The sequence below is a fragment of the Penicillium arizonense genome, assembly GCF_001773325.1.
Source record: "Penicillium arizonense strain CBS 141311 chromosome Unknown PENARI_contig026, whole genome shotgun sequence".
NCBI classification, from domain to species: domain Eukaryota; kingdom Fungi; phylum Ascomycota; class Eurotiomycetes; order Eurotiales; family Aspergillaceae; genus Penicillium; species Penicillium arizonense.
The window spans coordinates 48,816-63,074 of record NW_019173303.1 but is presented as its reverse complement, the minus strand read 5'-3'; the positions used below and the strand labels follow the sequence as shown (position 1 = coordinate 63,074).

The window sequence follows — 14,259 nt, the reverse complement described above, 5'->3', positions numbered from 1 at the left end:
GACTACATCATTTGGACATTCTCGTCTGATTGAGACACGTGCTTCGCGCTCTCCCTTCATTTCTCGCTTTCTCTCTCGCGTTGTCGTATTGAATCATAGAAATATGTCAATGTATGAGACTTGTAGCCTCCACTGCCCTTCTATGTCTAGATTAGTCTACTACAGTACGTAGGCCACATGGCTTCAGTGGTCATCACTAGTCACGCTACATAACATCACGTTTCATGGTGGAACTTATCCCTTACAGAAACAGGAATGGAGGGGCCAAAATCCAGACTTCGCTATTTATATTTGCTAGACAGGGCAGAGTTGCAAAGCATATTTCAATGCGAACAATGACCATCACATTGAGTGTATAGATAGAAGATTCGAAACTAACATGTTCAGTGACGTCCACTCACTGGTGTGCGAGACGAGTATAGCTTCCTTTCACAAAAAGTAAGAAGCTGCCCGCTCTCGCTCCCAGCGATATTCCATTCGCTTAGCAGTCTGTATTCCAATCGCCACGCCACCATAATGGGCGGATATATACTCCAACATGACATCGATACCGGCAGTAATCCCAGCAGAGGTCCAGATCTCAGTTCCTGGCTGCAAGGACCCGGTTGGTACATCCATTGGTACAATATCTCGTAGCCATCGTCTATCGCGCTGCCAGTTCACCTGGCGCGTCTGTTCAATAACATCGTCAAAGCGGGCGGAGTTTGTTGTTGCCCGACGATTGTCTAGTAGGCCAGTTTGTGCGAGGACGTGGCTTCCCGTACAAATAGTAATGACACTGTGACGGATATAGGGTGCAACAGCGGTGATGAAATCCCGAACTTGCTGTGTGTTGGAGACCTTGTCAGACTTCCCGTATATCCGGTCTAGTCGCGTCCCCAGACCTCCAGGGACAATCAGCACATCAATAGGCTTGATATCACAATTGGCGTCGTTCTCCTTCAGGGCAGAGACCACTTCTGCAAAGGTGCGCTGTGGCACCATGTGTTGGTTACAGGCCTGCAGGTCAGACTCGGGGAGATCAAAATGCCACTTTGCGTGAGGGGGCGGCACCGGTTTCACCGAGACTGGGTCTAAGGTCTCTGCTGATACGGTCAGGGAAATGTCTGCGGTGTCTGTGTACTGCGTGCGGATGTTGAGAATGTCCAGCGGGCCTGCTACATCCAGCAGCTGGAATCCAGGGAATAATGGAATGTGGTAATGAAGAGGTCTGGCACGATGTGCCATTTTGTGCACTCGGTTGGTCAAGGGCAACTGCGGAAGGAGAAAAGCGAGAGCGAGACGCACATTCCAGGGGAGATGTCAGCTTGAGAGATATGAGAGAGGTGAAGGTATGGGCGGTGGCTTGTGATAAGCGACTAACACAACTTCGGTATAGCCATTGGACAATGAACATTATGTACATGTTTTGACATCCGACAGGTGAGATCCCATTACAAACAATGTTCCAGTCAGAATGCAAAGGCCACCGAATAGTTGCGCGTACAAGTAGTCGCCTCCCCGCAGATCGATCAACTTCCCTGCGATGTAAGGGCCTGTCAGCAGCGGAATGCTGTTGATCGTGGTGATCATCCCGACACGCCTTCCGGACTTTTCTGGGTCTTTTGATCCAAAATACGCGTTTGCAGCTGGCAATTGGCTCTGTACACAGTTGACTAGTAGTCCATATATCGTGGCCCAAATGAACATGCCATAGTGGGTGTGAACCGCAATCCAAGCGAGGATCGCAATCCCGCAAGGGATGGAGACTGCAATGCAGGTCATTACTGCACCTATCCAGCGGTCCGCCACAAATGCAGCTGCAATACGGGCTGGAACACCAACCCCGTTCATGATGATCAAAATGAGAAGTGAATCGCTCGGAGTGAAACCGGTATGGACCTGAGCATATTGTCGGATCTATACATAGTGTTAGCCTCACGTCTCCAAAGGTAGACCAGACTTACATAGATATATGCAAAATAGATCCCCTCAAAGATTAGGAATGATCCTATTGAGAAGAGGAGGTAAGACCGCTCGCGGAATGCACTGAAATCCACCCAGGGAGGCATACTCCTCGGGATAATCCTTGACCGGGTGAACTTGACAATGACGGCGCTGTTAGCGAGTATGATAGCCGCCATTATTCGAACCGTCCAAGCAAATCCAATGGTATCGAAACACTTGTAGGCAACCACGGGGAAAACCATTCCTCCAGTGGCTGCACCACAAGAAGCCAGTGACACAGCCATCACTCGTTTGGTGGAGAAGTAGGTTGCATATAGTGAGATCATAGGACTGAAGACGAGGCCATGACCAATTCCACTGAGAATGCCTTGGGCCAGCCAGAAGTGCCATAGCTGAGTCCCAAATGAAGTTGCAAGAGCACCGGTAACTTGAAAGAGACATCCAAGAGCTATACATTGGCGCAGATATCCTGCGTCCATCGACCGTCCTGAGAAAGTTGCCAGGAAGTGGACGAGGAACATCTGCATCGCTCCGATCCAGGAGGCATTGGCCGGGCTAGCACCTAGGGTTTTGACGTAGTATTCCTGAAAGAATCCATACCTACCATTTATCAACAGCTGTGGTCGGTCTCAACAAGGTTCTCTTACGAGGTAATATAGCCCCATACATTGAACACAACCAGATGTCCGCTCAGAACCTGTGTCCAAGCCACAAACCCTCCATCGGGTATTTTATTATTGTCGCACTTGAGTCGTTCATCTTCACCTTCATCTTCGCGAACTTCTTGAGTCTCGGGAACACACTCAGGGTAACCAAATAACGGAGAGCACTCGTTGAAGGTGGTGTACGTCGTGGCGGATCTTGTGTAAGAGGAATCGGCGGTAGTACTGGAATATTCGACTCCCCTCTGGGATGTATTCTGAGCCATCTTATGAGATAGTGCAAGGACGGAAAAATGTGGGAGGTGGGAATATGGAGGTGATGTGACTGCTCAGGTAGACTAGCAGAGTCCTTGCATATGTCTTCGTAACCCATCGGCACATTCTTCACTTTACCCTCTTCATCATGAAGTTCGAATACGCGCCAGATGAGGTGCCTCAAAAGGTCGTCAAGATTCTGAAACGGTTTTCTTTGCATCAGGGCCAAGATGGTCAAGAAATTGGGAAGGTGTTTGACTCTGTGCCGGAGAAGTTGAAGGTTGATATTGCAGCAAACCAACCAATTACTATGGTTTTGCCTGCATTTCCGTGGAAAACCCCCAACCAGGACAAAGTACTGGGCGAAGGGGCTGATTTAGGAGACGAATTGGGTCTGGCAAGCCTGAATCACCTGTGTGAGGAGATCTCAACAGTCTATCCCTACGGTGCCCGTCTGATCCTCATCTGTGACGGGCCTGTGTATAATGGTATGTGATGCCTTGGAGTGTTGAATGTGACTGACGATGCAGATTTGGTTGGTGTTCCTGCCAATGAATATTACGACTATGGCATTCAGCTGCGAAATATTGCCCATGAGAAACGCTTTTCTTCAATCCATTTCATTCGGTTGATGGATCTACTGGGACTTGGTGATGGCGAGAAGGTCTCCAAGGCTGACTACCTGCGTCTCGTTCCCGTCTGCCGCGACAGGCTGATGTCGCCCCCATACTGTGATCCGAAATTCGATGTAGACCAGGAGCTGAAAACAAACCCCGATACCATGGCAACCTATGAGGGCTACTTTAGTCGCATCTCCGAGGATCTGAAATGGGCCAATGGATTGGACCCTGTTGTGGCATCTGATCCAGCGCTGTACGCGACAGAGGTGTCCAAGGTGGCGAAGACCATGATCAACCGGCTTGTTGTAAGTTTGGAGGTGCTCACGGTGTGTTTCGTCTAGAAATTTGACATTTAGATTAATTGGTCAGGCATACGAGGCGGTAATTCACATCACACTGGGGAAACATATTCGATTGTCAATTCATCCTTCTTTGGGAGGAAACAAGATCTCCATACCACTGTTACGCCAGGGGGACCTGTTTGGTGACATGCCTTGGCACGCCAGTGTGGTGGTACTATCAAATGGGGAGATCATGACGGGAAAGTCCCGAGAATTTCGCAGGTTGTATGAGGTGGTCATGAAGCACGGCAGACCATATTACTTTCGAGAGCGGTCCCCAATGTATGAGTGGTCTGCAGATGTGGTGTTCGAACACGACTACGCTGGGTTGATCGTGAAGAATCCTCACCAGAGCCCTCAGGTGCTTGGAAGGGATGATCGCTTGAGGCTGGCTCGTTTGATCGTGTGTCAGAAAAAGTCAGTCCGGGTGGAAGGTTTTGAGGTACCGAATGATGCATGATCTGGTTAAGGCACACAGCACAGCTCCACTCGATGCCGTCCTATGAGACAGTGGGAGTAGTTGAGATGAATATGATTTTTGATCAGAAATATGCATGGATATATATATATGCATTAGTAACACCGGTGGATATCAGGAAAGTAGGAAATCAGAGAGGTGATAGTGGTATGTACAAGAGGTGACAAGGGGAGAGGTGCTCATAAGCGAGACATGAGAAAAAGAGAATACTCTAGAGATGAACTTCAGGCAGGTTCGATCACCTTACTCCTTCTTTTTCTCCGAGTCTGTTTCAGACCGCCCGAACCAGCTGGTAAGTGACGCGATTCCACTGCTGCTTTTCTCGGTCTGGCGACGAAGCTCACGGGATCGTTCCCGCTCAGCCTTATACTCGTCCCATGAAATATTTGCCGCCGCTACTGCGCGGCTCTCTTCTTCCTCTCTCGGTGGGAGACTCCGACCGGGCAGTGGGCGAACAGCAGCTTCGCCGCCGTAGGCACGGAGGCCAGTACGGAAGGCCCATTCGACTGCTTCGTCGACAGGGTGATCGAAGATGTATGGGAGGAACGGAACAACGGCGAGACCAAGCTATGAGAAACATGGTTAGCATACATTATGGTCTGGAGAAAGGGTACATACTCCAATAGGTGTCCAGGTACGAATAAATGTCACCTTGGCATTCTTCACCATACGCCCCGAGTATCTGACCACACTATGGATAGTGAAGGCGGGTAATCCCATACTCGCGATGCTCTGGAACACCGCGCGCTTAGCCATAACCATACGATAATCTTCCGCAAGTGGGATTTCCAGGGTGGGCCAATTTGATGGCGCGTCTTTGGATTCGGAATTTTGATTCCCAATTGTCATGTTGCCTGTCGCCATGCCCTTGATGATCTGGTCTTGTGAGATCTCGCTAGCATCCTTGTAGGCCTCGCCGGCGGGCGTCAGGGCTCTCCGGTTGCGCAAATATGCCTTGTATCCTTCATGACCGACATCGCCTAATAGATAGGTCCATGAGATACCATAGGCCGATCGTACTAGCCATGGATGAGCGATAGGACGGAAGGACTCGCCGATGTCTGAAGTGTAGGCGACATAACGGTGGGCGGAGACCAGAATGGTGCGGATACGATTGGCATACGCAGCATATCGGTATGGTGTGTCCGTAGAGTTGACGGAGCTGTCAGAGGTACCCATTAGTATTTGAATTCGCGTTGCGTTGATTGGAGTTGGAACGTGAGTCGGGAAGTGGGACACCCTGAGCACTCCTCGGTCACGCGACAACTTCCCCCCAAACTTGAACCCTGACGTACTATTGGGAATACAGATCGCCGTAGAAGTCTTCATCACGATCAACCAGCTGCTGCAGTTTTGCGGGAAGCTTCTCACGGACTACAGGCTTGTCCAACAACTCCTGCGAAGGAGACTGGGGCTCTTGCTGACTGCCCCAAGCCATATTGGAAAGTAGATTCAAATGATATAGGGAGCGTGTATTTGGGAAACAAAAGAGTGTACGGAAAGAATGAGGAACGCGCAAGGGGGGAGAAGCGGTATAGTATTTAAAATAATCCTCATATTAACCGCTTAGGATAGCCGAAGGCGCAGCCATAGCCGGGGGGTAACTTATACATACGAAGTATGCAATTTTCACTTCCCGAGGTTCCGTTGTTAGTCTCCGGGATCTGGGGTAGAATATTCGGCATGAACCGAGTGCCACCTAAAGCTCAATTCGATGACGAGATCGGTATACACATACTTCCCCATTTCAACGCCTCTCGTGATCTTTATACGCCAGTGACGTCTCCGGGAATGTCGATTCGGACGTACCCGGGTGCTCATCACATGATATGCTTATGTCATTACTGAGTCACGCAAAGTTCCGAGGTCAGCTGATCCTTCTAACCATATCAGGAAAGGCGGTCTCCGTGCCGACCTCGTCGCTTGGTCCAAGCCTGAGGGATTCCGTCCACATCGCCAGTTGAACCTCTAGCTGCATCCCAATCCAACACCTACAAAATGGTTGTCTACTACCAGATCGCTGGCAAGAAGGTCGGCTCCCACGTCGTAAGTCTTACCGAACTACCCGCGAGAACCGCCGCGCACCCGCCATCCCTTTCTCTTCGTGCGGATACTTGTGAAACATGAGAGCTGACCGGGTCCCTCTTCTTCACCAGCTTGCCATGGCCACCCTCGGCAGCATCTTCGCCGGTTCCTGGGCTGCTATGAGCGGTGGCGAGAAGCCCAAGACCGCTCAGGGCCCCCCAATCAATGCTTCCTCCAAGGATGAGGAGAACTTCATCCAGTATGTGCAACGCCATTCAAGATAACCCCACGCGATTCTGTTCTCTACTCAAACCACCGAGTTCAATACTGACTGTATACTTCCTAGGAACTTCATGAAGGAGGTTGATGGCGGCGAGAAGAAGCCCAACCAACACTAGACAACTCCTTCAACCCGGTTTTAATTGATGGAGCGGTCGAAGATAAGCAGCTCAAAAGCTTGAATTCAACTGAACTGCACGTCCGTTCTTGTGCCATTTATAGCGCGCAACGATGTATCCGCCCTTCCGCGACGTTTTTGTGACCACGATATTTTTCGGGAAGCTGCACGGACCGATTTGGAGAAGTTCGCGGATGAGGTTGATTTATCTGTACATAGGAGGCGTGTACGCTGCATAGAAAATTTTCCTCCTAAGACTTGTTCCTTGCATCTGCTTCCGCACACGACCGAGGCGGGTTCAATTGCGGAGGATGAGAAAGGGAATTGTGGTTGCTCCGTCCAAATTCCGCACTGTGTAATTTGGGCACTTGCACTTTCTTGTTGCGCGTTGAAGGTGTTTATGTCAGGAACTTGCGGCTCTGCAGTTCCAGCGTATTGTCCAGCTAGCTTCGGGGCGCTTGTAGTAGTAGTAGTAATCCTGCACGGATAGTAGGCCGGGAAGCAACGTAGATGGAGTAGATGGCGTAAAACAGAAAGATATATGACATGCAGAACCGGCTGTCTACCCCTTGTTCTCGAACGAGCTTCAGAAGACATTGCACGGGTTGAGGTAGCCAGCTCAGCTCTACCGGTATTCACTGTGTTCCGCAACATTTTCCTAAGCACCTACCTCTCTGCAGCAATTTCCGCACACCCTTCAACGCTTGAGCTATCACCATGAAACCTCTCCCTTTCCCGTTTCCCCTCAACATCGGTACAGACATTGTCCACATCCCGCGTATAAACCGCCTCCTTACGCGACCTGGCGGCTACCTTACGCGCTTCACCCGCCGCATCCTCTGTGATCAAGAACAGCAAGATTTCCACAAGCGCTTCGGTGATAGCCTTAAAGCGCGCTCCGCCTATCACCAACAACCTCCTCCTGTCCCGTCGGACATAACGCGATGGCTCGCCGGACGATTCGCTGCAAAGGAGGCTGCGCGTAAAGCTGCGCCGGCAGGAGCGGCCTCACTCGGGTGGAAGGATGTAATGATCCGGGTTCAGGAAGATGGGGGGCATTTTGGAGAGGGCGTGAGTCGGAGGCCAGAGATTGTCTACTTGGGAAGTAGGGAAGATGGAAGTGAAGCAAGAGTTGCCAAATTGTCCATTTCCCATGATGGGGAGTATGTGGTTGCTACAGTTTTGGCGGCAAGCTGAATGCTCATCCATTGCTGGTTATCTCATCACTGTGGCTATAATACATGATACTTCTGCTGGCTATACATCCAGCACTTGATACTCGCCGTGATAGCTTTGGAGTGCGACTATCGACGCGTCACTCACTCTCGCTGGGAGTGAACAATGACTTCGATGCTTCGATATCTTGCATATCAACACGAGTTGAAGCTAGATCCATCACTGCTCAGGCTTGATACAAACTCGCGAGGTGACCTTTAGAAAATGTTACAGCCGCGCATCATTTCAGCATTTCAGCACCGGACATGATTGTATAGCATCCTTGCAGGGCTAAATATATGGTTACCCATGTTAGCATTGAATGCAATGTGTATGTCAAGTAGCAGGATTCGGAGTGGAGGCGGGGCGGGAATCCTTATCACCGGCCTCTGGAATTAGTCCCCTTGTACATCTACTCTCTCGCATATGCCGTTCTCACATCACAGTCATTCGGGCCAATTCTGCCCCGGTCATGCTCAAAATTCCTTGGAAGATGTGGTCCGAACTGCCATCAGCAAGAAGATGCAAGTCTTCTGCTTGACTGAGCATATGCCCCGCCACAAAGAAGATTTCTATCCTGAAGAAGTATGTATCACGCTCACCCTCGGTTCAATTCTTGCCTGATAATTTCCAGGTTGAATTCGGCGATACAGAGGCCAGCCACGAAACAAATGAAGCAGCCTACTGGGAAGAAGCAGTTCGGTTGCGCGAGAAATATGCCTCCCAGATCAAAATCATCATCGGGTTCGAGATTGATTGGATTCGTCCCGCCTCAAAAGAGCTTATTGACCGTTCGCTTTCTCGCTTTCCTTTTGAATTTTTTATCGGCTCAATTCATCACATGCACACTGTGCCTATCGACTACGACCGGCCTATGTATGAGCAGGCCCGAGATCTAGCCGGTGGTACTGACGAGCGTCTATTCGAGGACTATTTTGATGCTCAGCTAGATATGCTGCAGCAATTACAGCCGCTTGTTGTGGGTCATTTCGATTTGATTCGCCTGAAGAGCGATGATATGGAGCGCAGTTTTACCTCGTGGCCCGGTGTCTGGAGTAAGGTCCTTCGGAACTTGGACTTCATTGCCTCCTACGGTGGGATGTTAGAGCTTAACTCCGCTGCTCTTCGGAAGGGGATGAGTGAGCCGTATCCCAAAGCAGAGATTTGCCAGGTCAGTCACTTGCGAACCTCATCGTTCTATTCTGACCGATCACAGGAATTTGGCGCGCGTGGTGGTCGTTTCTGTCTGTCCGATGACAGTCACGGTGTCGACCAGGTTGCTTTGAACTTCCACCGTGTGTTGGAATTTTTGAGTCGCGCTGACATTTCAACCCTGCATTATTTGCAGCTAGAGCCAACAGTTGGTTCTAATGTACCCGATGCGAGATTCCCCTGCACGCAAATAGCAGAGATCTCAGTAGAGGATTTGAGGAAGATGGCATTTTGGTCGTCAAGTACATAGTTGGAGACCCATCTAGCATAGCCAATAGCATCTGACCAGCGAAAGAGCAAGAAAGCAAGATGCAGAACATATAAAACACGTTTATGGACTACATGTATACCGCTTATGCGGGTAAAGAAAGGCAAGTTGACGCAATTATATAAGAACAGGCAAGGGACTGCTTGCCAAACAAAGCCACATCCTAACCTCTCCTCTCTCACTTCTTTTCTTCCTGCAATTCCAGTCGGAAAAGATTGTTGGGTTTCTACTCCCAAGCTTTTACGCTTCTACTTAGCTTGAACCCCCTTTTCCCCCCACTTCACTTTCTTCCAGCTCTCCTCTCTTTTGTTCGACATTACTTCTTCACGTATCGGTTGTGGTGCCCCCCTTTTTCTCCCTGGCGCTTAAGCTTTCAGCTTCCGGGATTCCGCGCTCTCGCCCCTCGGTCTTTTGCCTCGTGTTGCCCCCCAACGTGACCCTCTGATGAGTCTCGACCCCTGTACCAGCCATGTCGCAAGTTCCGCGACGAGGCAGCGATGAGAGTTCATCGACCCCGAGAAACCTGTCCTCCTCCTACCCATCGATGAACAACGGCCTCATCCCTCGGGATTATCTAGCTCGATCGGATCGCCCTGGACCTGCTCCTGGCTCACGACATATAACACCTTCTCCGTTGCATACTAGTTCTTTACCTCAGTCGTATCGCGTCGACGGCGCTTCCTCCCAGAGCCCTTTGTCTCCCGGATCCTCCAACCCCTCGCCTTCCCAGAATCGGTCGCCAATCGCCCGCGTAGCCAATGCTACATTTCCTGCCCCTCCGTCCTCTGGCCAGAGCTCGTCGCAATCGCCTATAATGGCAGGCCCTGAATCAGACCAAAAGAGCGGATCACTGGATGAGAATAATGTACCGAAACCCCCAAGTGCGCCAGAGCCCGATCGTTCTGCATCCTCCTCTGTCAGCTCCATGCACTCGATGCCTGGGGATCGCCCTGCCCACCGTGTCATGCCCCGTACCTCATCGATCGACTCTGCGATTTCCTCTCTATCCTCCACCTCCCAGAGATCTACCTTTGACGTCAACTCTCTGAGCCCAGCCGATATTAATAACCTCATAAATGCCGCTGGTTCGGCCGAGGCTGTCATTGTGCACCTTCTGAAAGAGAAACACCACGCGGCCTCTCAGAATGCGCAGCTTTGGAAACTGGTTGACAAACAAAGGACTCTGATTCTCGGTCTCAACAAAGATTTGGAGCGTGCTTTTCAAGAGAAGGATAAATATAGGAAGAAACTGAAAGATATTCAAGAGGCGCCTCCATTGCCGACCACAAATACGTTGGCCTCTGCCACCGTGACTGATGAGCAGTCTGCAAAGAGCGGCAGGAAAGACACCTCGTGGCAAGCTAACCAGCCTTCTATTGTTCCGCCCTCAGACGCGACACGGAAAGATTTTGAAAGCACTACTAGTCCGGTATCTGCCACAGACACCTCATCGCCGATTGATGGAAAAAGCAAATTCCCGCATCCCAGTCGTAAGCCACCACCGGCGCCTTTGAACCTTCAACAAGCCGAAACAAGAAGGGCGCCGTCAGCTTCTGACTCTGATTCCGATTACGGAGATGCCCAGCAAACGAATGGGAGAGTGGATCGCGGAAGGAGAAAGACGAGAGAGCAAGATGACCAGGACCGCGAAGCTGCGCTGCAGAAAGACATAGGCACTTATGGTAATATGGCAACTGAGGCAGGCGCCTCCGGATCCCGGGATACAGCAGTATCTAGCAGCCCGGAGACAATTCCCAGGGAACTTGCTACAAGATCACCACCGAATGTAGGTGAATCTAGTTCCCTGGGGTCTATTTTGGGCTCCCGAGCCACCCCCGCTTCATCCTTTAACGGACGTTCTGCCGGCTCCATGCCTATGAGCCCTGGATTGCCCTTAAGCCCGAGACCAGAAGATCGACCCATTGGGTCTCCTTTGCCTCGCATGCCACGGGATACGTCGAATCCCTTGACGGCTGGGTATCAGACCCCAGGGTTACCGCTCTCTCCCCGAATGGCCAATTATCCGTCCAACTTTGCACCAGTCCCCTCAAATGGAAGACCCGCGGGGCCTATGCCTTCGATTGATCCTACGGTCAAAATTGACAGCCCAAGGCCTGCATACTTCCAGGACAACAGAATCTATCAAGGCTTGGTATCAGATGAATACCCCGGCCTACTCTTGCCCCCGAATGCCCTCCCTCTCATTCAAGTCAGAGTGTCATCATCGCGGCTACGACCTTCCCGGAACAGCTATATGATGTCTCGGCCTTTGGATGAAGAGCCCGTATTCACACTTAGTGTGATTTCTCGGTCAGAGATCTCAGAACTCTGGCGAGTTGAGAAGGTCATTGGGGCTCTGCCTCCTCTGGATCAAAAAATAAGACAGACCTCTTCCTTCGCCGGAAAATTGCCCGATAGAAGCATATTCAATGGTCACTCGCCTGCCAAGGTCGATTCCAGGCGTGCCGCGCTGAATGCATACTTTGACAGTCTCTTGGATACACCGATGGACGAAAAGGCTGCACTGGCTGTTTGCCAGTTTTTGACAAACGACGCCATTGAGCCTCGAGATGACGAGACAAGTCTATTGAAAGGTCCTGGGTCTGCAAAGTCGGACATGCCCCGTGGACCCGACGGAAATCCCCAGAAAGAAGGCTATCTGACCAAGCGAGGTAAAAACTTTGGTGGTTGGAAAGCAAGATATTTTGTTCTTGATGGACCCGAATTGAGATACTTTGAGTCTCCGGGTGGTCCGCATATGGGTACAATTAAACTCCATCATGCGCAGATCGGCAAGCAATCACCGAAATCCAGCGATCAGCAACTGTCGAACTCAGCAGACGATGACGACAACCAGTATCGTCATGCGTTCCTAGTCTTGGAACCGAAGAAGAAGGATTCGTCCGCACTCGTCCGACATGTCCTTTGTGCCGAAAGCGACGAAGAGCGGGATGCCTGGGTGAATGCTCTCATGGAATATGTCGAGAGTGCTTCTTCTGAGAGCGAGGGACGTAGTAGCGTGTCCAAGGGTCAAACTCAGCCTCAAGATAACAACCAGGCCCAGGGGAAACAACCATCTGGGGCTGACTCTAGGTCTAAGTTATTCAACAATGGAGGCAAGAAATCTGGCAGAGGAGTTGATAGTCCTGATTTAGACCTTGGAAGCTCTGTGCAGGGATTCAGCTTTGATGACGCTGTGCAAGCGGAGCCTCCCACTATCGGTTCCACCCTCGAACAAGCACCTCGGTCTCCACGGATTCCGGCAGCTCTGTCGACAGACTTCAGAGACATGACCATGTCCTCTCCTGATCAACCGCTGCAGTCCCCAAGGCTGATATCTGGACCTACAAACGGATCAGTCATTCAGGACGTGGAAGCCTGGGGCAACAAGGCAAAGACATCAACCAAAGAGAAGAAGCGCAGTATATGGGGCTTCCGCACCCGGTCTTCCTTTGACCTTGCTGCACAAGCACAGGCCAGCAGCGAAACCTTGGTTGCCAGCAGCAATGTCCAGGCAGAGAGAAACGGTCCTGTTAGACCTGTGTTTGGTATACCCCTAGCAGAGGCTGTGCAAGACTGTGCACCGCCGGGCATTGATGTGGAACTGCCCGCGGTGGTTTATCGTTGTATTGAGTACCTGCATTCCAAGGAAGCAGCCCTGGAGGAGGGAATCTTCCGGTTGAGTGGCTCAAATGTGGTGATCAAAGCTTTGAAGGAACGTTTCAACACTGAGGGTGATGTTGATTTTGTGTCCGGAGACCAGTATTATGACGTCCACGCTGTGGCTTCTCTCTTCAAACAATACCTTCGAGAGCTTCCAACCACGGTGTTGACCCGAGAGCTTCATTTGGACTTCCTTCGCGTTCTTGGTATGTGTCTTCGCTTTTCCTGTTGCCGAAATATTGCTAATTTTGCCAGAACTTGATGATCGTCAAAAGAAGGTAGCAGCCTTCAACTCTCTGGTGCATCGATTGCCGAGGCCCAATCTGGCATTGTTGCGAGCTCTGTCCCAGTTTTTGCTCGAAATTGTCAACAACTCCGATGTCAACAAGATGACTGTCAGAAACGTGGGCATTGTTTTTGCCCCAACTCTCAACATTCCGGCACCGGTTTTCTCCATGTTCCTGACAGACTATGACAGCATCTTTGGCGACGACAGGAGCTGTGCCAAGTCTACCGAGCTGACAGTTGATCACACACTCTCGCCCGATGATATTCGTTCCCCTCGCCATCAAATGTTCTCGGACATTCCAACACCTTCGTATCACCAGACCTCCTTCCGAAACACTGAGACTGCAGACTCAGGACCAAGAACACACTATGACACTGGGTTCATCCCAATGCAACCCAGCTACGACCAACCGGTATCCCGAAATGAACAGTACAACCAGCCTCCAGGGCCCTCGGCACCCTATTCTTCTTTGAATGGCATGTTGGTGCCAAATTCAGATGACACTCGCTCGGCGAAGACGAAGCGACGCGAGAGTTCGATGCTCTTTATGGACAGTCTGTGAGGTGACGGGAGCACCTAGCCACTTCCTTGCAGCTTCCTTGCAGTCTAATTCTGCCTGTCTGCAGACTCAGAAGCTGGATATGAGCTGCAAGACAACTTTCTTTTTCTCTTGATGTCCGTCGCCTTTCTAATGCTCGGCTATTTTTCAGTGGTCCACGCCACTTTTGTCCGGACAAATCACGACTTGCACGCGGAATGATGACTCTACCTTGGCAATTTCAGCCATGTAAGTCGCGAGGGAATGTTTAATGATAATGGTAATCCAGATGTGGTACGCGTCTGGGCTGATGGCCCATCCATCTTTTTGAGTCAACGTGGACCCGAGC

The 14,259-nt window shown here is 50.8% G+C and overlaps 5 protein-coding genes across 5 annotated transcripts; 3 read left to right on the top strand and 2 right to left on the bottom strand.

Moving 5' to 3' along the window:
* Positions 1–429: 429 nt before the first annotated feature.
* On the bottom strand, positions 430–2,875 carry PENARI_c026G03597 (uncharacterized protein; the record flags this gene model as incomplete). The annotated part of the gene is made up of 4 exons (XM_022635923.1): positions 430–1,254; positions 1,438–1,899; positions 1,947–2,547; positions 2,595–2,875. The coding sequence occupies 4 exons, from the start codon at positions 2,873–2,875 to the stop codon at positions 430–432; spliced, it is 2,169 nt and encodes a 722-aa protein (XP_022484177.1).
* A 137-nt stretch (positions 2,876–3,012) lies between these two features.
* On the top strand, positions 3,013–3,825 carry PENARI_c026G06939 (uncharacterized protein; the record flags this gene model as incomplete). The annotated part of the gene is made up of 2 exons (XM_022635965.1): positions 3,013–3,352; positions 3,395–3,825. The coding sequence occupies 2 exons, from the start codon at positions 3,013–3,015 to the stop codon at positions 3,823–3,825; spliced, it is 771 nt and encodes a 256-aa protein (XP_022484247.1).
* Positions 3,826–4,546: 721 nt separating this feature from the next.
* Positions 4,547–5,741, bottom strand: PENARI_c026G07935 (uncharacterized protein; the record flags this gene model as incomplete). Its single annotated transcript, XM_022635973.1, has 3 exons — positions 4,547–4,870; positions 4,922–5,465; positions 5,599–5,741. The coding sequence occupies 3 exons, from the start codon at positions 5,739–5,741 to the stop codon at positions 4,547–4,549; spliced, it is 1,011 nt and encodes a 336-aa protein (XP_022484201.1).
* A 560-nt stretch (positions 5,742–6,301) lies between these two features.
* On the top strand, positions 6,302–6,726 carry PENARI_c026G01514 (ATP19 family protein; the record flags this gene model as incomplete). The annotated part of the gene is made up of 3 exons (XM_022635895.1): positions 6,302–6,349; positions 6,460–6,587; positions 6,675–6,726. 3 exons carry the CDS (start codon positions 6,302–6,304, stop codon positions 6,724–6,726), a joined length of 228 nt encoding a protein of 75 aa, XP_022484154.1.
* Positions 6,727–9,889: 3,163 nt separating this feature from the next.
* PENARI_c026G01011 (GTPase-activating protein BEM3) lies at positions 9,890–13,934 on the top strand (the record flags this gene model as incomplete). The annotated part of the gene is made up of 2 exons (XM_022635888.1): positions 9,890–13,289; positions 13,339–13,934. 2 exons carry the CDS (start codon positions 9,890–9,892, stop codon positions 13,932–13,934), a joined length of 3,996 nt encoding a protein of 1,331 aa, XP_022484132.1.
* Between the last annotated feature and the right edge of the window lie 325 nt (positions 13,935–14,259).